The sequence below is a fragment of the Saccoglossus kowalevskii genome, chromosome 21, assembly GCF_978046115.1.
Source record: "Saccoglossus kowalevskii chromosome 21, keSacKowa6.1, whole genome shotgun sequence".
NCBI classification, from domain to species: domain Eukaryota; kingdom Metazoa; phylum Hemichordata; class Enteropneusta; family Harrimaniidae; genus Saccoglossus; species Saccoglossus kowalevskii.
In genome coordinates this window covers 3,611,497-3,636,397 of record NC_140661.1, presented here as the reverse complement: position 1 = coordinate 3,636,397, position 24,901 = coordinate 3,611,497, and the positions used below count along the sequence as shown (strand labels likewise).

At 32.8% G+C, this 24,901-nt stretch overlaps 1 protein-coding gene across 1 annotated transcript in view; it reads left to right on the top strand.

Moving 5' to 3' along the window:
* LOC100367371 (uncharacterized) overlaps nucleotides 1–24,901 on the top strand; it is a 115,818-nt gene that overhangs the window by 64,764 nt on the left and 26,153 nt on the right. The window contains exons 26-37 of the mRNA XM_085495397.1: nucleotides 1,013–1,294; nucleotides 1,893–2,042; nucleotides 2,922–3,103; nucleotides 3,233–3,413; nucleotides 6,341–6,481; nucleotides 6,920–7,174; nucleotides 10,981–11,232; nucleotides 11,620–11,745; nucleotides 12,324–12,446; nucleotides 13,910–14,035; nucleotides 17,603–17,719; nucleotides 23,374–23,514. Of these exons, the coding sequence (XP_085351523.1) occupies nucleotides 1,013–1,294; nucleotides 1,893–2,042; nucleotides 2,922–3,103; nucleotides 3,233–3,413; nucleotides 6,341–6,481; nucleotides 6,920–7,174; nucleotides 10,981–11,232; nucleotides 11,620–11,745; nucleotides 12,324–12,446; nucleotides 13,910–14,035; nucleotides 17,603–17,719; nucleotides 23,374–23,514 (2,076 nt within the window). The remainder of the gene's footprint in view (nucleotides 1–1,012; nucleotides 1,295–1,892; nucleotides 2,043–2,921; nucleotides 3,104–3,232; nucleotides 3,414–6,340; nucleotides 6,482–6,919; nucleotides 7,175–10,980; nucleotides 11,233–11,619; nucleotides 11,746–12,323; nucleotides 12,447–13,909; nucleotides 14,036–17,602; nucleotides 17,720–23,373; nucleotides 23,515–24,901) is intronic.

Here is a 24,901-nt window from a genome sequence, read left to right as displayed (position 1 = left end):
GTCCGATGTTGCGTGGCGGGTGATTTAAAGCGTGATCGGCAGAAACGATGTCATTTGTGGCGTTGCTTTCAACTATAGGATTATTTCCATGAGAGTGATTATGGTGGTAATGCGTTACTGGATTTTCGGGCGATAGGTTACGTACCGCGGTATTTTGGGGTGCCGTAGATTGAGTCTGTTGTTGAAACATTCGCGTCAAATTAGAAATAGATGACTGCACTTGGGCCTGAAATTCAGCAAACATATCCTTAGTAACAACTGCCGCACCGGGAGCCGAGGCTTGAACATTCTGGGCAGTAGAACTGTCCACATTTGGGCGAAGTTGAGTAATAACGCTTGCAGTATTATTCCTTTGTTCCGTTGCTAATTGATCCGGAGTTCTTGTTGCTGAACGCGTTACTGGCCGAACGTACGGTGCGATGTGTGAAGTAGCTGATTTCTTGCTGGGACGACCTCTTCTAGGCATTATGAAAGAAATTGATCTCGAGCGGGAGACAAAAGATTTGATTTAAATTGACGCAGACTGAATAGAGTAATAGCGAAACAGAGCCAGCGAAGCGTAGCAAACTATGAATGAATGGGGAACAAAGAAAATCTAAGAAAAGAAGTGACGCTACGTGTCGAGTGCAAAATAAAGACTGATTGGCTGAAACAATGTTGACCAAAGGAACAACTCCCTGGTGGACAAAGGTCAAAGGTGACTGAAATCGAGGGGCATGTTGCTTAGTGCATTTACAAAAATAGATTTGACACTGCAAATCTCCACTTAATTAATTCATTCATTCATTTATTTATTTATTTATTTATTTATTTATTTATTTATTTATTTATTTATTTATTTATTTATTTATTTATTTATTTATTTATTTATTTATTTATTTATTTATTTATTTATTTATTTATTTATTTATTTATTTATCTATCTATCTATCTATCTATTTATCTATTTATTGTTCGTTCGTTCATTTGTTCGTTCGTTTATTCATTTATTTTATTCATTCATTCATTCCAGGGAATGTATCTTCGGCAGAAGAGTCTCTATTTACATATGCGAGTGGTACATCCTGGGAAGATTACCAACATTTAGATTTCATGCCTAAATTCCTGGATGAACTAATTGAACAATATGAAACCTCGACTGATTCTGCTGATATAGATTTCATACAGCAAGCACGAACTAACTGTGGCGATAACCAAGAATGCCTTTTTGACACGTTAGCAACTGGAAGAGAAGATATTGGTATTCTTACTAAAAACACAACTACACAGATAGGCAGTCAAGTCAGTGATTTAGGTAAGTACTATTGGTATAAGTTACAAGTTCAGAAAACACTGAACCTTGCATATCACACTCAATCAAATATTCTTCATGTCATCTTTTTAAAAAAAAATTAAAATTAAAAAAAATAAAGAAAAATTATAAAAAAAAAATATTGTTTATGTGAATTTACCAACATTCTTCACAACTAAATATGTGATACAATTATTTCAGACAGTTGCCAGATGACATCTATCATGTCTGAATGTTCTCATTTTGTCTAAATCAAAATGAGTACATAGTAATCTGTAGCTAGATCCCCAGTGTCATGTCATACGATTCTACGTAGTTTTTGAGTGTAACTCAGGAGTATACTGTATTGAGTTTAACCCATATATAATAGATTAGAATTGATGAATAGGGTCAATACAAATATAAAAAATAAATCAAGTCTTCATAATAATGGAATCAGATTTCATAATAATTAAAAAATTTCAAATTTCAAACAATGAACATTCCGGTTGGAATGTAACTTCACCCTACATAATTTTGTGTTTAGAAAGTATACTGTAAAATTACATGTAATGTATACACTGATATTGTATAACTAATAAATTAATCAATTTCTCAACAGCAAACTTCCCACCAAATATCACGGGTGAAGGTCTAATAGAAGCAGAAGTTGGTAAACAAATCATAGTGGAGCTCAATGCAACAGATCCTAATGGTGATGACGTTGTCTATGCCTTATTAGAAACCATACCCGGTGCTCAAATCTACCAAAGTGAGTTGCGCCTTTTATAAGTTATCATATTCCAAGCACTAAAGGTGGTGTTTTTGCTGATGAAGATACCATCATGGTATATATCATAGCAATAGTTAATTTGGGAAGTTTTCAAGACTGAACTGATTTTTTGAAAGGATTGTCACATCATGTCATTTCCAAAAGTATGGTGCAAATATCTGCAAATTCTCTGTAATGTTCTTCTAAATATTGAGTTAATTTTCAAATAGGAAAGTATTTTTTTAAAACCTAATTTAAAACATTCATAATCAAAGTTTTAATACTGCAGTCGATTACACAAGATTACAATGTTTGTTTACTAACACACTCATAAATATTTTTTTTTTCTCTACATATTTCCATAACTAGAAAGCTATATGCTAAACTGTTTTGTGTGTATGTTTCATATTTTAAGTTGTTTTTGATTGCCACATGCAAGTCTGGCCTGTGCGTAGATTATGATTTGGAATGATATGTGCAATTCTGATGTGCTAATATGCACCTCATCATTTTCACGCTCAACTTCTGCAATATACTTTATTTTAGCTGGAATTAATTTTCACTGAAAAGACTTTTTGGGTGTTTTGTATGGAATTTATTTTCACTGAATTTTTACCGGTTGAATGTAAAATATGGGAAAAAGGGTATATTCGCTGGATTATATTTTCACTGAAAAAAAGCGAAAATTAATTCCAAGCGAAAATAAAGTATTCTACAGTACATTGTAGAGGTACCCTTCATAGATACCTAAGTTAATGTTGAACAACAATTATTGCCTTCTCATTACCCTAATTTTTGAAGACAATTGTACCTTATAATCAGAATTAGAATTGCACTGTCTACTATGAAAGGTTACACTGTTTGTTTATTACTATGTAGATGGAAGTTTTGTCTGGACGCCAGAGAATACTGTCAAGGTGAATTTATCATTTATTGCATCAGATGGATCTGCAAGTTCAGCTCTAAATCCTATAGTTAAACTATGTGAATGTAAAAATAATGGCACTTGTAATTATAATACAACAGTTCAAGGTTCTGATATTAATAATGACAAGTTTGCGGTAAGTTGTTTTTTATTAATGTGAATAATTGCAGTGTGTATGTTTTACAATGAATACACTCAGGATAGTACTCATCATAACAGCTCACATGTACAGATAAGAAAATGAATGAATGTATTCTTCCTGTAGGTTGTCACATGTAGTTGTAAACCTGGCTACACAGGAGAATTTTGTGGAGAAGATTACGATGCCTGCCAAGATGATCCATGCTACCCTGGAGTTGAATGTACTGATCTGCCGCCACCTTCTGAGGTAGCTGAGTGTGGACCATGTCCAACCGGTCTTCGTGGCAATGGAACAAAATGTTTTGGTAAGAATATATATGCTCTTTTGATAGAACTGGTACGGTAACCCACCAACTAGTTAGCTCTGCTGTCATCATAGATGACAGAATGGAATTGTTCATACAGGTAATTGTCCATCATCGTTTGTCAACATTTGTTAGTGAATAGTGTTATAATAGTTTGTAAAAATGCTATTTTGTCTTTAATAATACTGATAATTTTGTATTGCATCCTTAGACATACAATCTTTCTATCAGTCTTCAGCAATAAAGTAATAAGAGAAAGATTTTATAATAGCTTAGTTTATAATTAGATAAAATAATAGTAATAGTGCCTAGTTCTTGATATCTGCCAGTTCAATTGATTTGATGCTTGATATATTTATACATGTACATTGAATGAACCAAGGTCATTGATGAATCCAAAACTTGTACTCTATTAAATGTATCTTTATCGATTATATGATCTGAACACAGGGCTTGATACACTAAATTCTTTAGTAAATGTTAACAAAGTCAAGGTTATTTGTTTTGCCACTATTGCTACATTGTACGTTCACATGACAGCATATTATTGGAGCCCTAGAGCCAGAGCCAGCAAAAATGGCCATGAATCCCCAAGTTCGGCTCCAATAAACCCATGGGTTGAACTCTGATAGGGGTGAGCCCCAACATGGCCCAACCGTGTATACATGTATGCATCGATCCCAAAAATTGGGCTCAAATGACGCCCTCAAAATTCTTCTTCAAGTGACCTTGCATTTCAATTGTTCAAAATTCCACTCAATTTTCGGCTTGGCGAAGACGTACGCGCCCTAATATCTATTTGGCTGAGTAAAGACATACTGCGACAGATTGATAGCTCAACGAGAAACACAAAAATGATCTATGAAAGTTTGCGACAAAAACTTGAAAGAACCACTGAACAGATCGATTGGAAATGGAAGAAACTTTTTAAAGGCACTGAAGATAAAAATCATGGAAGCGGCCATGGTATGGTGACATGTTCCTACTAGGTTTAGACAACATATCACAACAGTTGAACAATTACAAAATGCTAATTTTGCATGACAATAACTTAAGCAAATAGGATGTAATAAATTTTAGCTGCCATGTTTTCTATTTATTCAATATACAAGTACTAGTACTTAAACCATAAAACCAGTGCATTGTCTTTTCTACCTCCATGGTCAGACTTAGACTTTTTTTCTTCGAGCTCAACAGCATCGTTCCATGTGATCAACAGCATCATTCCATGTGATCAACAGCATCGTTCCATGTGATCAACAGCATCGTTCCATGTGATCAACAGCATCATTCCATGTGATCAACAGCATCGTTCCATGTGATCAACAGCATCGTTCCATGTGATCAACAGCATCATTCCATGTGATCAACAGCATCGTTCCATGTGATCAACAGCATCATTCCATGTGATCAACAGCATCATTCCATGTGATCAACAGCATCATTCCATGTGATCAACAGCATCATTCCATGTGATCAACAGCATCATTACATGTGATCAACAGCATCATTACATGTGATCAACAGCATCATTCCATGTGATCAACAGCATCGTTCCATGTGATCAACAGCATCGTTCCATGTGATCAACAGCATCATTCCATGTGATCAACAGCATCATTCCATGTGATCAACAGCATCATTCCATGTGATCAACAGCATCATTCCATGTGATCAACAGCATCATTCCATGTGATCAACAGCATCGTTCCATGCGATCAACAGCATCATTCCATGTGATCAATAGCATCATTCCATGTGATCAACAGCATCATTCCATGTGATCAACAGCATCATTCCATGTGATCAACAGCATCATTCCATGTGATCAACAGCATCATTCCATTTGATCAACAGCACCGTTCCATGTGATCAACAGCATCGTTCCATTTTATCAACAGCATCATTCCATGTGATCAACAGCATCATTCCATGTGATCAACAGCACAAGTTTTCAGTCATGTTTTATTCATACTAGTTATTTGATGGCACCTTTCCATTCAGCTCTGATCGTACTGAATTGAACTCTGGCAGATCTTGGCTCTAATTCAGCCACGACTGTGCATTGGAGATAATCTAATGTTAATAGGGGGGGGGGAGTAATAGTTCGGCTTCGATAGAATGCTGCCGTGTGAATAAAGCATATGTTTATATGTACTGAGCCTGCACTTAATATTGCTAGACTTTATTCTGCTGAAATAGTGGAGCTTGTCTTGAGAATGCAGAAATTGGGTTAACATTTTCATGAGTCCTTATTAGGAATTGACAATGTATTTTGTAAATATTTGTTATCAATCTGACTACTTAACCCTTTTTAATATTTGGGGTCCAGGAAGCTGAATATGAGGTTAATGCAATGCTAAGTGCTTATTTATCATTTGTTAAATATTTAGTTAGTTATTTGTCCTAATAATAATAATAATAATAATAATAACTTTATTGCATCCTTAGAATTACAAATGTTCTATTGGTTTACAGCAATAAATATATAAGTGATTAAAAAAATCAAAGTACGATAACGTAAAAAATAGAAAAAAAGAGTCAAAGTATTATATCCAAAAAAAGCTCATTTCTTAAAATAAATGATTTATGTAAAAATTCCCCTAAAAGTTTTATTATATTTCTGTCATTACTTTTCATTAAATAATTTCCTATGAAATTCTAAGACCTTTGTTTGCTTTGTTTTTCGCACCAATATTTATTTGTATAATTTATTTATTTTGACAGTGTATTTCAATGCGCCTGGACAAATTATCCTCAAAGTATTTCATGGAAAATAATATGAACACACCAAGATAATAACAGCATACCTCCATACTGTTAGTAGAACTGAATAAGACTAATCTAAGCATAATGATTAGAAATCATACTATATATCCTGGAATATTATAATTACAGATGTTTAACAAGCAACTTTTTTTTTGAAGATTTTGACGAATGTTCGGAAGGCCGTGCTGATGATGATTCCAATACTTTCTGTGAACAAGGATGCGAAAATACGCTGTTGAGTTACCTATGTCGATGTTATGAGGGGTATCGTTTAAATGAAGACATGAAATCATGTGACGGTGAGTTCAACAAATAATTTTATACTATAACATTGTTAAATATTTTTAGCTTCTCTGTCATTGTAGGCAGATGACGTAGATGACAGAGCGGAGTTGTTCATATAGATGATTTCAGTCGTCTGTCCGTCGTCCTTCAATAATTACATTTTTTACTTCTTCTTAAAAACTACCAGCTCAATTGCTTTCATATTTGATATGTAGGTACTTTGGGTGGTCCTCTGCCAGATTTGTTCTATTCGTGGCGATATCTTCACTTTTATGTTTGTGTTTATCAAATAATTTTGTCTTTTTTGGTAAAAATAATATGTTCTTTCAGGCCGTTTGTTTTTAATGAATATTTTGTTATATCTATTTTGTTAGCAACATTGATTGTTATTAGTAATGTAAGTTTTCTTATCAACATTGTTAAATGTTATTTTTTGCTTTTCTATACTGAAGACATTGACGAATGTGACCAGGCAGAAGATAACTGTGATGACAGAGCAGAATGTATCAATACAATGGGTGGATTCAACTGTACATGTAATGTTGGATATGATGACATTATGGGAGATGGTACACTGTGTGTAGATGCTGATGAATGTATAAACAGTCCCTGTGGTCTGAATTCTCAATGTACAAATTTGGTAGGGTCATTCAAATGTACATGTTTACAAGGTTATGAACTCAGCCAGGATAATCACAACTGCACAGGTATGCTGTTTATTTAGATTCATTTTATGGGTGAATACATTTTCTAATGTTCGTTTGATTGATAAATTATTGCTATGTTATACTGTAAAATACTTTATTTTAACTGGAATTAATTTTTGACTCCCATGTGCGAAGCACATAATGGGAGTCTTTGCAGTTAGTGTGTCTGTATGTGTGTGTGTGTGTGTGTGTGTGTGTGTGTGTGCGTGTGTGTGTGTGTGTGTGTGTGTGTGTGTGTATGTATGTGTGTATGTGTGTCCGACTGTTCCACTGCTATCTCAAGAACCATACATCGGTTTTTGATGAAACTTGGTGCATAGATGCTCTGGGCCAATGCGCAGATTTGATTAGGTTTTGGTAAAAATCCATGCTCGTTAATTACCTAATTTGCATGATAATTAGCTAATTTTTAGCTGTTCTATGACTGTTCCACTGATATCTAAAGAACCACTCATTGGATTTTGATGAAACTTGGTACATAGATGCTCTGAACATGTGCGCAGATTTGATTAGTTTTTTGGTAAAAATCCGTGCATATTAATTACCTAATTTGCATGATAATTAGCTGATTTTTAGCTGTTCCATGATTGTTCCACTGATATCTAAACAACCACTCATTGGATTTTGATGAAACTTGGTACATAGATGCTCTGAACATGTGCGCAGATTTGATTAGTTTTTGGTAAAAATCCGTGCATATTAATTACCTAATTTGCATGATAATTAGCTGATTTTTAGCTGTTCCATGATTGTTCCACTGATATCTAAACAACCACTCATTGGATTTTGATGAAACTTTGTACATACATGCTCTGAACTAATGCTAGGTTTTGATTAGTTTTTGGTAATAATCCGTGGATACTAATTACCTAATTTGCATAATGATTAGTCAATTTTTGGTTTTTCCACTGATATCTCAAGTACTAATCATCACATTTCAATGAAACTTGGTACATAGATGTCATATGACACTGCACAGACCTGATAGTTTTTATGGTAATATCAGTACATATTAATTACCTAATTTGCATAATTAATTTTCAGCATTTGATATAAGTACTAATCATCACATTTCAATGAAACTTGGTACATAGATGTCATATGACACTGCACAGACCTGATAGTTTTTATGGTAATATCAGTACATATTAATTACCTAATTTGCATAATTAATTAATTTTCAGCATTTGATATAAGTAGTGAGCATTACATTTCAATGAAACTTGGTACTTACATACTCAAGGACTATGCAGAGATTGATTGTTTCCGATAAATATTTGTGCATATTAATCACCTAATTTGCATAATGATTAGTCAATTGTCGGTTTTTCCACTGATATCTCAAGTACTAATCATCACATTTCAATGAAACTTGGTACATAGATGTCATATGACACTGCACAGACCTGATAGTTTTTATGGTAATATCAGTACATATTAATTACCTAATTTGCATAATTAATTAATTTTCAGCATTTGATATAAGTAGTGAGCATTACATTTCAATGAAACTTGGTACTTACATACTCGAGGACTATGCAGAGATTGATTGTTTCTGATAAATATTTGTGCATATTAATCACCTAATTTGCATAATTAGTTAATTTTCAGCTTTTCCATGGGTATCTCAAGTACTAATCATCACATTTCAATGAAACTTGGTACATAGATCCTTTAGGACTATGCAAAGACCTGATTAGTTTTAGGGCAAATAATTGTGCATATTAATAAATAATTTGCATAATTAATTTTCAGCTTTTCTACTGATATCTAAAGTACTAATCATCACATTTCAATGAATCTAGAATTATGCAGACCCAATGAGTTTCTGGTAAATATTTGTGCATATTAATCACCTAATTTGCATAATTAACCAACTTTCACACTGATATCTCGGGTACTGTAGGACAATAGACAGACCTGGATAATTGTGGGTTAAATCCTGTACATATTAATTACCTAATTTGCATAATTAACCAATTTTAAGCTTTCACACTGATATCTAAAGTACTAATTATTCCATTTCAATGAAACTTAGTACAAAGATGCTCTAGGACAATGTACAAACCTAATTAGTTTGGGGTAAAAATCTGTTCATATTAATTCCCTAATAAGCATAATAATTCATAATTTTTTGTTTCTAATCACATTTCCATTAAACTTGGAAACATAGATTTTCTGTTACATTGCGCATACCTCATTAGTTTTACACTCAAATCTGTTCATATTAATTTTCTGATTTGCATAATTAGTTTTCAGCTAAGTAATTTCGAATTATATTTAATGTGTCTCCAATACTCTCAGCACATGGGAGTTCTTTCTAAGCTTTCTTTGATTGCTGATTAGACTGGGTAGTTTTTTATGGAATTTATTTTAACTGATTCATGACGAGTTGAATGTAAATATCAGAAAAAAGGTACATTTATATTCGCTGGATTTTATTTTCACAGAATCATTCCTTCAGCGAAAATAGTGAAAATTAATTCCAAGCGAAAATAAAGTATTCCACAGTAATGAAATCGATGTGTTAGTGAACTTGATAAGCTAAGCTAAATTTATGGTTCATTGAATTACATTTGTTTTTTATAAGAAGCCTAACTGGCACTATCAACATGGAAATTAATGTAATACAATTGAATAATAATGTATAATAGTTTGAACTAAATTAATGGAAAACATGTTTTTTGAGATTAAGACAATGTCTTGGAACAAATGTTCATGCAGCCCTGGAATATGCTGCAAAGTCATGGAATTTGAAAGATGTCCTGGAACGTCTTACAACAATCACTTTTAGGGTATTGAAAATAAATAATCATCATAAAAATTTGCAAAGTGGTAGTCTATTTGAATCACCATAAAATGTGAGGAAATGGTTGCTTGGGACTCATGAACCCTAATTTTGGTGCCAACAGGCAAAATTTTAGTCAATTTTCAGTTTTTACTCATAAAATTTGGCTATTTTTGTCCCAATCTGCGGAAGGAAATTGCAGACTATAAACAGGATTGTTTTGTGAATTTGTGATAAAAATAGGAAACTGGTGGTGGAAAGATTAATTATCGTTAATGTTGGGAAAACTCAATGTTATATGTGCTTTTAAGTCTCTGTTCGAAGACAGTCATATTATTTTTAGATTGGATTCAAAATGGCCGACTGGGGACCATTTAGTTTTAATGAATGTGGTTCTAATGCCATATCTCTGGCATGCTTGGACTAATTATGTCAAATTTTATATATTCATTATAGATCATGTCAAATTTTTGTACTAAAAAAATCATCAAAAATCAAGCATTTCTGGCATTCCAGAACTGGATCTTGGCGTTTATAGATGATTCTGTTCAAACTTGGTACATACATTAGAAATTATGGGTTCCTGATATGCTTTGACTGATTATGTTCAAATTTTATATATTCGTTTTATACATGTTATAGATATATAGGTGTATTCAAAATGGCCGACTGCTATCTATGTTGTTTTAAATAATGCTGTTCCAGAGTACCGTAATATCTATAAATAAGGACAAGTACTTGTTTGATAATCAGATACAAGATGAATGAATGTCAATCATTTTTGGTTAAAAAATCTTAATAATCAAGCATCAGCTTCTGGATCCATATCTCTGACATGTTTGTGTTCAAACTATATTACTATAAACAAAACTATATATCTTACATGTAAATTTGATAATCAACAGGAACTGTGTCATGCATGGCTTTTGTTTATGCAGTTAATTTAATATGTCTCATAGTGCTGTTTATGAATCAAAGTAATGGTAAGATTTCTGATTATGTCATTTTAATATTGCAGATATAAATGAATGTGAACGACACTCTGACAACTGTGACACACACGCCACATGTAATAACACTGAAGGATCATTTAGATGTATCTGTGACACTGGTTGGACTGGTAACGGCACTTCGTGTAGTGATGTAAAAGAATGCAGTGGTATTACATCAAATGATTGCCATCTTCAATGGGCAACTTGTGAGGAAATGGAAGGCAGTTATTCATGTATGTGTAATAATGGATTCTTTGGAGATGGTCGCAATTGTACAGGTAAATATTCCATCAATAACAGGTATAGAATGGAAACGTTCAGAACTGTACAACAACGGATAAGTTTGGAAACAATCCTAACTGTACAGGAAATATTCATCAACAAATATCAACAAGTTACTGATACAGTATGTGGATTTTTTTAAAGATATTTAGATGAACATGTTAGTGGTTGTGTCAACATTTATTTATTTATTTATTTATTTATTTATTTATTTATTTATTTATTTATTTATTTATTTATTTATTTATTTATTTATTCCTTCCTTCCTTCCTTCCTTCCTTCCTTCCTTCCTTCCTTCCTTCATTCCTTCCTTCCTTCATTCATTCATTCATTCATTCATTCATTCATTCATTCATTCATTTATTTATTTATCATGTACACAGATACCAACGAGTGTGAGACTGGAAATAACGACTGTGCCAAAGAGGGCGCTGTGTGTACCAATACACTCGGAAGTTACCATTGTCGGTGTGGAGAGGGATACAGTGGTAATGGCAGTGTGTGCACAGGTAAATTTTACTGTCATTATATCTGTTTGATTATGTCGACTAAAGTAACAACTAAAAAATAAATAACATAATAACAAATCTAAATCACACAAATTGGTCCAGCAGCATACAGAACGTATGATGTTAACAATTTGTGTAAGGATACGAAATAATGGTAACCCACATGTTATTATTTAAATAAGGTCACCCTTATGGTGAGAATTAGCGATATACCAAGCACAACAATAAATAAAATTACTGTGTAAAATTTTCATTTTTTTTTTTCAGTTTACTATTAAAATAATTCAGTGTTTAGTAGATTTTGAAAAAAACAAACATGAAATATAAAAATATTTGTGTAGTTATGTGATGTTCCAGAAGTTGTAAGCAGAAGATGTTTCTTAAAGAAATGGTATTTTGTAAATATATTGATAGACCAGAGACGGGTATAAACATTGGTTATTTCTATTTGCAAATACTTTGAATCATTTATAGTATGTATGAATATGATTAATTATTTACAAAGTGAAGGTGGATGTGGTATTCTACAAACAACTTATGTTGTAAACAATAAACTGCTCACTAATCTGTTTCCATAGATATCGATGAGTGTGATGAAGACAAAGACAACTGTGATGTTAATGCTGATTGTACAAATCAACAAGGATCGTTTCGTTGTAACTGTAGAGAGGGTTATGCTGGCGATGGTACAACATGTACAGGTAAGAATTTGTAGTAATAAACTGTTCTCTACAATCACACACCCTGTGCTATTCAAAATATGTGCTCACATTATTAAATTAGATTATTTCATTATTATGAACTTTATAGACTTTAAGCAAGATACATTACATTGCAAAAAAAGCTTCGGAAGAACTTGTGTGTGATGAGAGAGAGTATGAAGGTACATGAAACAGTAGCTGTGGACTAAATATAGCTGTGCAATATAATTTGCCAAAAAAACAAAAATTCTTATCTAACCAAAGCAAGGGAAATATATTTGATTGTATAATCTTATACTCTGCTGAAACATACATGTAGGAGCCATTTCACCCATCAGGTTGCCTGTGTTTTTGAGATGTGCTTAATAACTATGAATGGATTTCAATTCTGAACTACTGTAATCACTTTTATGGATTACGGTAACACAGAGAACCTATGTATCGAGTTTTTATTGAAAACTGAGGAGTGCTTATTGAGAATCTACGGTGGTGTAAGGGCAATACATCATACAATAGTTTATGATGTCGTAAATTACCACTTTGTTTCACTGTTGCTAACATAATTAATGAGGTCACATGACCATAGATGGTCATCTGATAGGTTAGTCAGGCTGCTTACCTGACATCTTCAATATAGAACTGGCTACATATCTTTATCTGTACAGTGCATGAATTATAGTTATTATTATTATTATTATTATTATTATTAAAATACAAATCAAAAAATCCTCTTCTCCCATAATTTCCATACCACACTCTGGGAATGAATTGAAATGTACAATGTTGTTACAATGGGGGTTAGATGAAAGGTGCAGTCTACTCATAAAGCTAAATGTCTTTTTCCAAAGAATTTCATCAAAAGATCTAATATAAAGATTAACAAAAATGCACAATACGGAATATCACAAAATACAGAAAATAAATGACATTTAACAGCTAAGGACGCAAATTAAAAAAGATAGTTAAGTTTGCCATACCGTCCGCAAGTATCAACCAATAATTGTTGACCATACGCTCCTATACTGAATACTACAATATCGTCAGCGTAAAATAAATGATTAATTCTCTGACTCCTCATTAAACAACCAATTGGAAGGGAGGATAGTTCATTATGCATATTTATAAGGTCACATTCCCAAAAATGATCATCTGATATATTTGTCACATCTCTTGTGTGATGTTATTATAGGAAAGAAATGTGTTTCCAACATATTGGATTTTGCAAAGGATTATGGGATAGAAAATTGAACCATAGAGGGTGTTTGGGGAGGGACTCTTATCTTTTCCATACAGTCCTGTGCTAACATCAACCTTAAACTTCTCCTGCTTTCAAGCAATGTCATTTTTTTTTCTGTGATATATGTAAAACCGAGTATTACTTCACAGACAAAATAGACCAATAAGTTGAGATATCACTAATGTATATCTGTATTTCATTTATTTATCTATTCATTTTTATTAAGATATTGATGAATGCAGAATACCTGATAGAGCTGGTTGTCACCAGGAAGCGACTTGTTTGAATAGTCAAGGTAGTTTCCTGTGTCAGTGTAATGCAGGCTATGGAGGCAATGGTACACACTGTACTGGTATGTTTTGTTTTGTTACTGATATAAGATAAGATACATTATTACAGCTGAAAAAAAAAACATTTTTGAGCGGAAAAATATAAATAATGTAATAAAACAGAGACAATTGAGTCTTTAAAAAGCATCTGTTTACTGGCTATTGTTGTCTCTAATGATGTTAATGAAATGAATGACTGCCTTTAATGTTTCTGAGAATAGAATGGGTAAAGCTTCATTTTTGACTCCCATGTGCGAAGCACAAAATGGGAGTCTTTGCAGTTAGTGTGTCTGTATGTGTGTATGTGTGTATGTGTGTATGTGTGTATGTGTGTATGTGTGTATGTGTGTATGTGTGTCCGACTGTTCCACTGCTATCTCAAGAACCATACATCGGTTTTTGATGAAACTTGGTGCATAGATGCTCTGGGCCAATGCGCAGATTTGATTAGGTTTTGGTAAAAATCCATGCTCGTTAATTACCTAATTTGCATGATAATTAGCTAATTTTTAGCTGTTCTATGACTGTTCCACTGATATCTAAAGAACCACTCATTGGATTTTGATGAAACTTGGTACATAGATGCTCTGAACATATGCGCAGATTTGATTAATTTTTGGTAAAAATCCGTGCATATTAATTACCTAATTTACATGATAATTAGCTATTTTTTAGTGGTTCCATGACTGTTCCACTGATATCTAAACAACCACTCATTGGATTTTGATGAAACTTGGTACATAGATGCTCTGAACTAATGCTAGGTTTTGATTAGTTTTTGGTAATAATCCGTGGATACTAATTACCTAATTTGCATAATGATTAGTCAATTTTCGGTTTTTCCACTGATATCTCAAGTACTAATCATCACATTTCAAATGAAACTTGGTACATAGATGTCATACGACACTGCACAGACCTGATAGTTTTTATGGTATATCAGTACATATTAATTACCTAATTTGCATAATTAATTAATTTTCAGCATTTGATATAAGTAGTTAGCATTACATTTCAATGAAACTTGGTACTTACATACTCAAGGACTATGCAGAGATTGATTGTTTTCGATAAATATTTGTGCATATTAATCACCTAATTTGCATAATTAGTTAATTTTCAGCTTTTCCATGGGTATCTCAAGTACTAATCATCGCATTTCAATGAAACTTGGTACATAGATCCTTTAGTACTATGCAGAGACCTGATTAGTTTTAGGGTAAATAATTGTGCATATTAATTACCTAATTTGCATAATTAATTTCAGCTTTTCTACTGATATCTAAAGTACTAATCATTTACATTTCAATGAATCTAGAATTATGCAGACCCAATTAGTTTCCGGTAAATATTTGTGCATATTAATCACCTAATTTGCATAATTAACCAACTTTCACACTGATATCTCAGGTACTATACATCACATATCAATGAATGTACATGGATGCTGTAGGACAATAGACAGACCTGAATAATTGTGGGTTACAATCTGTACATATTAATTACCTAATTTGCATAATTAACCAATTTTAAGCTTTCACACTGATATCTAAAGTACCGTAAAAACTCCAAAATTTCGACCGGTTTTAAATAATTTGCGGTAGAAATGTGACATGTTTTTAGAGTCGTGGCCGAGTTGTAACTCAAAATCTAAACAAAGTCATCAATCAGTGAGTATTATGACAAGCAAAACAAAACATCAAGACGCGCAGAAGAGGTCAGCACAAAACTAATAGGTCAAAAGACAAAGCTGTCTCGCACTACCTAGGAAAACTTGCGAATGTTCGAAGTACAGGTACCCATTGGACAAAAGATACATGGAAGTTTAGCAAACTATCTCCCCGACCCAGTGCAATGTATCCGGTTAGAATCAAAGCTCACGTGTCCCTTATTTGAGGGACCAAATTCTGCCGTAAATTCGCCCTTGGATTAAAAAATAAAATGGGATTTAAGAAAATAAAATGGGACTTTTAAGGTGTATTTTGGCGTCATTTTTCGGACATTTCAATCAATCCTGCCGGCTAAAATAGAGTCTAAGTTTTACCGTAGTCATTGACGTCTGTCTATTCAAGAGTACACGTGTATGATTTTTATCGTGACTAGCGTGAGCGGGTAAGCTTCCTTTCGAGAATGAGCTGTTATCACTGTGAACAATGTTAAATTATTCTTCAGATGACCAGTTTATTTTTTAAAAACAACTAATTTTTTTATTTAAAAAAAAATCATGCCGTTTTCGCATCAAAATCCAAGCCAAAATATCGTACTACAACATCAATCTCTTCGCATTGCGTTCAATAACATTAACATATTTAAATAAGCTATGGTAATTTGAACACGTTGGCATCATCCAGCTTTTTGATTGGTTAATTAGCGATTTGACCTATTTGACCTAAGAGAACATGGCGGATATCCTACAGCATCAAACGTTTATACGAGACCGGAATCATTCGCTTACGATGAAACTTAGTTGACTTTTATTTGTATTTCATAACCATTCAACAAATTTATTTTGTGTACATTATTATAATCACTACTGAGTACAGTAATAATCAACAATTCAGAAACGCAGCATGCCGAGATTTTTGTGTTCGTTTTTATTTGAAACTTCGTTTATTTAGAATATATTTTCGTTACCAATAAAATAAAAATCTCTCAGTCAATCAGAAACCCGGATTCATGCCTTTGAGGAAGGTCCCGTTTGAACGCTCACATCGTTTTTTTTTTTTCGTTTGGGGGAAAACTAAAACTGGTCGCAATTTTCGAATAAGAATGAGTCGGCAATTTTTAGTGGAGTCGAAAATTTGGAGGTAAATAAAACACCGAAACCCGGCAAATAAATAGCCAATCGAATTTTTAGAGGGGTCGAAATTTTGGAGTTTTCACGGTACTAATTATTCCATTTCAATGAAACTTAGTACAAAGATGCTCTAGGACAATGTACAAACCTAATTAGTTTGGGGTAAAAATCTGTTCATATTAATTCCCTAATAAGCATAATAATTCATAATTTTTTGGTTCTAATCACATTTCAGATAAACTTGGAGACATAGATTTTCTGTTACATTGCGCAGACCTCATTAGTTTTACACTCAAATCTGGTCATATTAATTTTCTGATTTGCATAATTAGTTTTCAGCTAAGTAATTTCGAATCATATTTAATGTGTCTCCAATACTCTCAGCACATGGGAGTTCTTTCTAAGCTTTCTTTGATTATTTCTGTGTATAATTTACATTCTGTGAAAAAATGCAGTTCTTCTAATTGGTTGTAGTAATTGCATTTCCTTTGTTCATTTGTAACTCTGATGTCTACTTTGTTCAGTTGGAATTCTATGTGTTCTTATTTAATTATTTCCATGTAATAGTTAAATGTATTGAGAAATCTCTATCTTGTCTTAAACAGTTTGTAAGTTTATATTCTATATATATTATATTATTTCACTAATGATATTAAAATTGTTTTACCTAAATACATATTTCCTGCCTGGTAGATATTCAGTACAGAGATAATAATTGTATCATTAAACAGATAGGTTTGGAGTTTCCCTCACTGATTGATGTTAATCTTGTTAATTAAATAAAATTTTCTAGACATCAACGAATGTGACTTGGACATATGTGAACACGATTGTGAGAATTTTGATGGTACATATGTATGTTCTTGTCAGACTGGGTTTGTGCTGCTTGCAGATGGTATTCACTGTAACGGTTAGTGGTTTATTAATTTATATGACGTAACTGAGCACTGTGTATTGAACATTGTTCTATTAGCAGACTATGTATGTATTTACATGACGTAACTGAGCACTGTGTATTGAACATTGTTCTATTAGCAGACTTTGTATGTATTTACATGACATAACTGAGCACTGTGTATTGAACATTGTTCTATTAGCAGACTTTGTATGTATTTACATGACGTAACTGAGCACTGTGTATTGAACATTGTTCTATTAGCAGACTTTGTATGTATTTACATGACGTAACTGAGCACTGTGTATTGAACATTGTTCTATTAGCAGACTTTGTATGTATTTACATGACGTAACTGAGCACTGTGTATTGAACATTGTTTTATTAGCAGACTTTGTATGTATTTACATGACGTAACTGAGCACTGTGTATTGAACATTGTTCTATTAGCAGACTTTGTATGTATTTACATGACGTAACTGAGCACTGTGTATTGAACATTGTTCTGTTAGCAGACTACTATGTATTTACATGACGTAACTGAGCACTGTATATTGAACATTGTTCTATTAGCAGACTTTGTATGTATTTACATGACGTAACTGAGCACTGTGTATTGAACATTGTTCTATTAGCAGACTATGTATGTATTTACATGACGTAACTGAGCACTGTGTATTGAACATTGTTCTATTAGCAGACTTTGTATGTATTTACATGATGTAACTGAGCACTGTGTATTGAACATTGTTCTATCAGCAGACTTTGTATGTATTTACATGACGTAACTGAGCACTGTGTATTGAACATTGTTCTATTAGCAGACTATGTATGTATTTACATGACGTAACTGAGCACTGTGTATTGAACATTGTTCTATTAGCAGACTATGTATGTATTTACATGACGTAACTGAGCACTGTGTATTGAACATTGTTCTATAAGCAGACTTTGTATGTATTTACATGACGTAACTGAGCACTGTGTATTGAACATTGTTCTATTAGCAGACTATGTATGTATTTACATGACGTAACTGAGCACTGTGTATTGAACATTGTTCTATTAGCAGACTTTGTATGTATTTACATGACGTAACTGAGCACTGTGTATTGAACATTGTTCTATTAGCAGACTTTGTATGTATTTACATGACGTAACTGAGCACTGTGTATTGAACATTGTTCTATTAGCAGACTTTGTATGTATTTACATGACGTAACTGAGCACTGTGTATTGAACATTGTTCTATAAGCAGACTTTGTATGTATTTACATGATGTAACTGAGCACTGTGTATTGAACATTGTTCTATTAGCAGACTATGTATGTATTTACATGACGTAACTGAGCACTGTGTATTGAACATTGTTCTATTAGCAGACTTTGTATGTATTTACATGACGTAACTGAGCACTGTGTATTGAACATTGTTCTATTAGCAGACTTTGTATGTATTTACATGATGTAACTGAGCACTGTGTATTGAACATTGTTCTATTAGCAGACTTTGTATGTATTTACATGACGTAACTGAGCACTGTGTATTGAACATTGTTCTATTAGCAGACTTTGTATGTATTTACATGACGTAACTGAGCACTGTGTATTGAACATTGTTCTATTAGCAGACTTTGTATGTATTTACATGACGTAACTGAGCACTGTGTATTGAACATTGTTTTATTAGCAGACTTTGTATGTATTTACATGACGTAACTGAGCACTGTGTATTGAACATTGTTCTATTAGCAGACTTTGTATGTATTTACATGACGTAACTGAGCACTGTGTATTGAACATTGTTCTATTAGCAGACTACTATGTATTTACATGACGTAACTGAGCACTGTATATTGAACATTGTTCTATTAGCAGACTTTGTATGTATTTACATGACGTAACTGAGCACTGTGTATTGAACATTGTTCTATTAGCAGACTATGTATGTATTTACATGACGTAACTGGGCACTGTGTATTGAACATAGTTCTATCAGCAGACTTTGTATGTATTTACATGACGTAACTGAGCACTGTGTATTGAACATTGTTCTATTAGCAGACTATGTATGTATTTACATGACGTAACTGAGCACTGTGTATTGAACATTGTTCTATTAGCAGACTATATATGTATTTACATGACGTAACTGAGCACTGTGTATTGAACATTGTTCTATAAGCAGACTTTGTATGTATTTACATGACGTAACTGAGCACTGTGTATTGAACATTGTTCTATTAGCAGACTTTGTATGTATTTACATGACGTAACTGAGCACTGTGTATTGAACATTGTTCTATTAGCAGACTTTGTATGTATTTACATGACGTAACTGAGCACTGTGTATTGAACATTGTTCTATTAGCAGACTTTGTATGTATTTACATGACGTAACTGAGCACTGTGTATTGAACATTGTTCTATTAGCAGACTATGTATGTATTTACATGACGTAACTGAGCACTGTGTATTGAACATTGTTCTATTAGCAGACTTTGTATGTATTTAGTACATGACGTAACTGAGCACTGTGTATTGAACATTGTTCTATTAGCAGACTTTGTATGTATTTACATGACGTAACTGAGCACTGTGTATTGAACATTGTTCTATTAGCAGACTATGTATGTATTTACATGACGTAACTGAGCACTGTGTATTGAACATTGTTCTATTAGCAGACTATGTATGTATTTACATGACATAACTGAGCACTGTGTATTGAACATTGTTCTATTAGCAGACTTTGTATGTATTTACATGACGTAACTGAGCACTGTGTATTGAACATTGTTCTATTAGCAGACTATGTATGTATTTACATGACGTAACTGAGCACTGTGTATTGAACATTGTTCTATTAGCAGACTATGTATGTATTTACATGACGTAACTGAGCACTGTGTATTGAACATTGTTCTATTAGCAGACTTTGTATGTATTTACATGACGTAACTGAGCACTGTGTATTGAACATTGTTCTATTAGCAGACTTTGTATGTATTTACATGACGTAACTGAGCACTGTGTATTGAACATTGTTCTATTAGCAGACTTTGTATGTATTTACATGACGTAACTGAGCACTGTGTATTGAACATTGTTCTATTAGCAGACTTTGTATGTATTTACATGACGTAACTGAGCACTGTGTATTGAACATTGTTCTATTAGCAGACTTTGTATGTATTTACATGACGTAACTGAGCACTGTGTATTGAACATTGTTCTATTAGCAGACTTTGTATGTATTTACATGACGTAACTGAGCACTGTGTATTGAACATTGTTCTATTAGCAGACTTTGTATGTATTTACATGACGTAACTGAGCACTGTGTATTGAACATTGTTCTATTAGGAGACTATGTATGTATTTACATGACGTAACTGAGCACTGTGTATTGAACATTGTTCTATTAGCAGACTTTGTATGTATTTACATGACGTAACTGAGCACTGTGTATTGAACATTGTTCTATTAGCAGACTTTGTATGTATTTACATGACGTAACTGAGCACTGTGTCTTGAACATTGTTCTATTAGCAGACTATGTATGTATTTAGTACATGACGTAACTGAGCACTGTGTATTGAACATTGTTCTATTAGCAGACTTTGTATGTATTTACATGACGTAACTGAGCACTGTGTATTGAACATTGTTCTATTAGCAGACTATGTATGTATTTACATGACGTAACTGAGCACTGTGTATTGAACATTGTTCTATTAGCAGACTATGTATGTATTTACATGACATAACTGAGCACTGTGTATTGAACATTGTTCTATTAGCAGACTTTGTATGTATTTACATGACGTAACTGAGCACTGTGTATTGAACATTGTTCTATTAGCAGACTATGTATGTATTTACATGACGTAACTGAGCACTGTGTATTGAACATTGTTCTATTGGCAGACTATGTATGTATTTACATGACGTAACTGAGCACTGTGTATTGAACATTGTTCTATTAGCAGACTTTGTATGTATTTACATGACGTAACTGAGCACTGTGTATTGAACATTGTTCTATTAGCAGACTTTGTATGTATTTACATGACGTAACTGAGCACTGTGTATTGAACATTGTTCTATTAGCAGACTTTGTATGTATTTACATGACGTAACTGAGCACTGTGTATTGAACATTGTTCTATTAGCAGACTTTGTATGTATTTACATGACGTAACTGAGCACTGTGTATTGAACATTGTTCTATTAGCAGACTTTGTATGTATTTACATGACATAACTGAGCACTGTGTATTGAACATTGTTCTATTAGCAGACTTTGTATGTATTTACATGACGTAACTGAGCACTGTGTATTGAACATTGTTCTATTAGCAGACTTTCTATGTATTTACATGACGTAACTGAGCACTGTGTATTGAACATTGTTCTATTAGCAGACTTTGTATGTATTTACATGACGTAACTGAGCACTGTGTATTGAACATTGTTCTATTAGGAGACTATTTATGTATTTACATGACGTAACTGAGCACTGTGTATTGAACATTGTTCTATTAGCAGACTTTGTATGTATTTACATGACGTAACTGAGCACTGTGTATTGAACATTGTTCTATTAGCAGACTTTGTATGTATTTACATGACGTAACTGAGCACTGTGTATTGAACATTGTTCTATTAGCAGACTATGTATGTATTTACATGACGTAAATGAGCACTGTGTATTGAACATTGTTCTATTAGCAGACTTTGTATGTATTTACATGACGTAACTGAGCACTGTGTATTGAACATTGTTCTATTAGCAGACTATGTATGTATTTACATGACGTAACTGAGCACTGTGTATTGAACATTGTTCTATTAGCAGACTATGTATGTATTTACATGACGTAACTGAGCACTGTGTATTGAACATTGTTCTATTAGCAGACTTCTATGTATTTACATGACGTAACTGAGCACTGTGTATTGAACATTGTTCTATTAGCAGACTATGTATGTATTTACATGACGTAACTGAGCACTGTGTATTGAACATTGTTCTATTAGCAGACTATGTATGTATTTACATGACATAACTGAGCACTGTGTATTGAACATTGTTCTATTAGCAGACTATGTATGTATTTACATGACGTAACTGAGCACTGTGTATTGAACATTGTTCTATTAGCAGACTATGTATGTATTTACATGACATAACTGAGCACTGTGTATTGAACATTGTTCTATTAGCAGACTTTGTATGTAATCCATGTTTAATGTTTGTAAATCAGTAGAGTTTATTCTTGATTATGATATTGCTCCTGTGTGGATTATTTCGTATGGAGCCTTAAATACAGTGGAAATAAATAGATACACACTATATATATATATATAAATCAAGAATGTAAATTCATTTATTTGTTAAGTGCTTTAGATACTCATCTTATACTTTTCGCCAAATATGTTAATTCTATTTTAAATGTAGTTAATAGTTGTATTTAGTGGCCATACTGCCGTATTGTACTATATCGGTGTTGTGTCAATAAATTATTATTATTATTATTATTATATTAGCTGGAGTTGCATACACATGTTTTGATTATGATTGTTGTCAAATTTAACCGATGGGTTGTGTTCTAGATACTAAAATTATAATATGTTTCTAATGTTTAAAATATCAATCATTTTACAGCATCCAATGAGTGTTTGTTTCAAACCGATAACTGTTCACAAATATGCATAGACCTCGAGCAAACTATTGAGAATCCAGAGCCATACATGTGTCAATGTGAAGAAGGTTTTTATCTTGATGTTGATAGCATAACCTGTGTAGGTGAGTACCGTTATATGGCTTCACATGTTTATGTTAGTAAACAAGTGAATGAATAAATAGACTGAAAAGTTAGTGTTTTTAATTTTTCATCAAAATAGTGCTAAACAGGACATGCTGCAAAGGCAATATTCGTAGTCTGTTTCCATAAATCTTAAACCAATTCGTTCTCAACATGCCGTGTCAAGCAATAATATTTAATAATACATGTTTTCATATTGCACCTTAATTTTAATATGGCGGAAGGATTAATCATTATGGGTATTTGATCCATGACACTTCAATTTGTAAATTCCACTAAAGATGACCGAGTGGCGGCCATTTTTCTATTTTAGACATACTAGTACATGTATCGGTGGTACATGCTTTGAGCAATTCATTTCAAACTTCATCAATTCAAGTCATTCAAGTACTGCATTATCATATGCTATTTGCACATGCACTATTAAAGCTATAAAATAACAATGTAAAACAATTCCACCATGTACAGGGTTAGGAGCTGAATTAACCTTAAATGTTCATTGTTTTGATTTTGAACACAAATAAAATATGTACTTTGGTCATTTATGAGTCACAATGATTATGAATAGTAACACACTAGAACAACGCAAATTGCTTGTTTACCAAGTTTAAAAAACAAACAAACGATTAATTATTTATAGTATTACATTCCTTCTATATTAAAAATTTCAGGAAGTGTATAGTTTAGGAGTTTCTCAAGTTGTTGTAAAAATTAGTGGAAATATTATTATTATTTATTTATCTTTATTTCAGACTGTCAAACATTTGAAAGTCCATATAAAACTACTAAGTATGAAAAATAAATAAATGAACAAAAAATATATGTATGGCAATATTAATTAAATATTATTCCAATGCTGGAACAAGGCAGACTTCCAATGAACATCAGAGTTACATAAGCTCACCAACAGACTGTTATCCGAGGTGTATATACGCTCTCAAAATTAAAATACAAGATTTCTAAAAATTTCGTAAAAAGACTTGACATGATTATATACAAACATATGATTTACACTATAATCACGTGGATAACGAAAAAAGCGGCGAAACAAGTTATTATAAAATACATGCAAAGCATTAAGGTTCGACTTCTGAAAGGAGCACCATAGTTGACAGCAAAAAAAGTTATAACAGAAAGTTTTATTAAAATAACAAAAGTTTGACCTCATAGCTACATTTTGAAAATTTCCGTAATAGAAGATTAGCCCTGATGCAAAATAGACGTTTCTGATGATCTATATCAGTGTTATCCTTCAAATCACTAGTAAGCTTGTGACCAAGATATGTAAATTGGTCAACAAGTTCCATTGGCTGTCTCAATAAATATACTGGTGGTATTTTGAAAACACTGTGTCGACTATAAAAACAT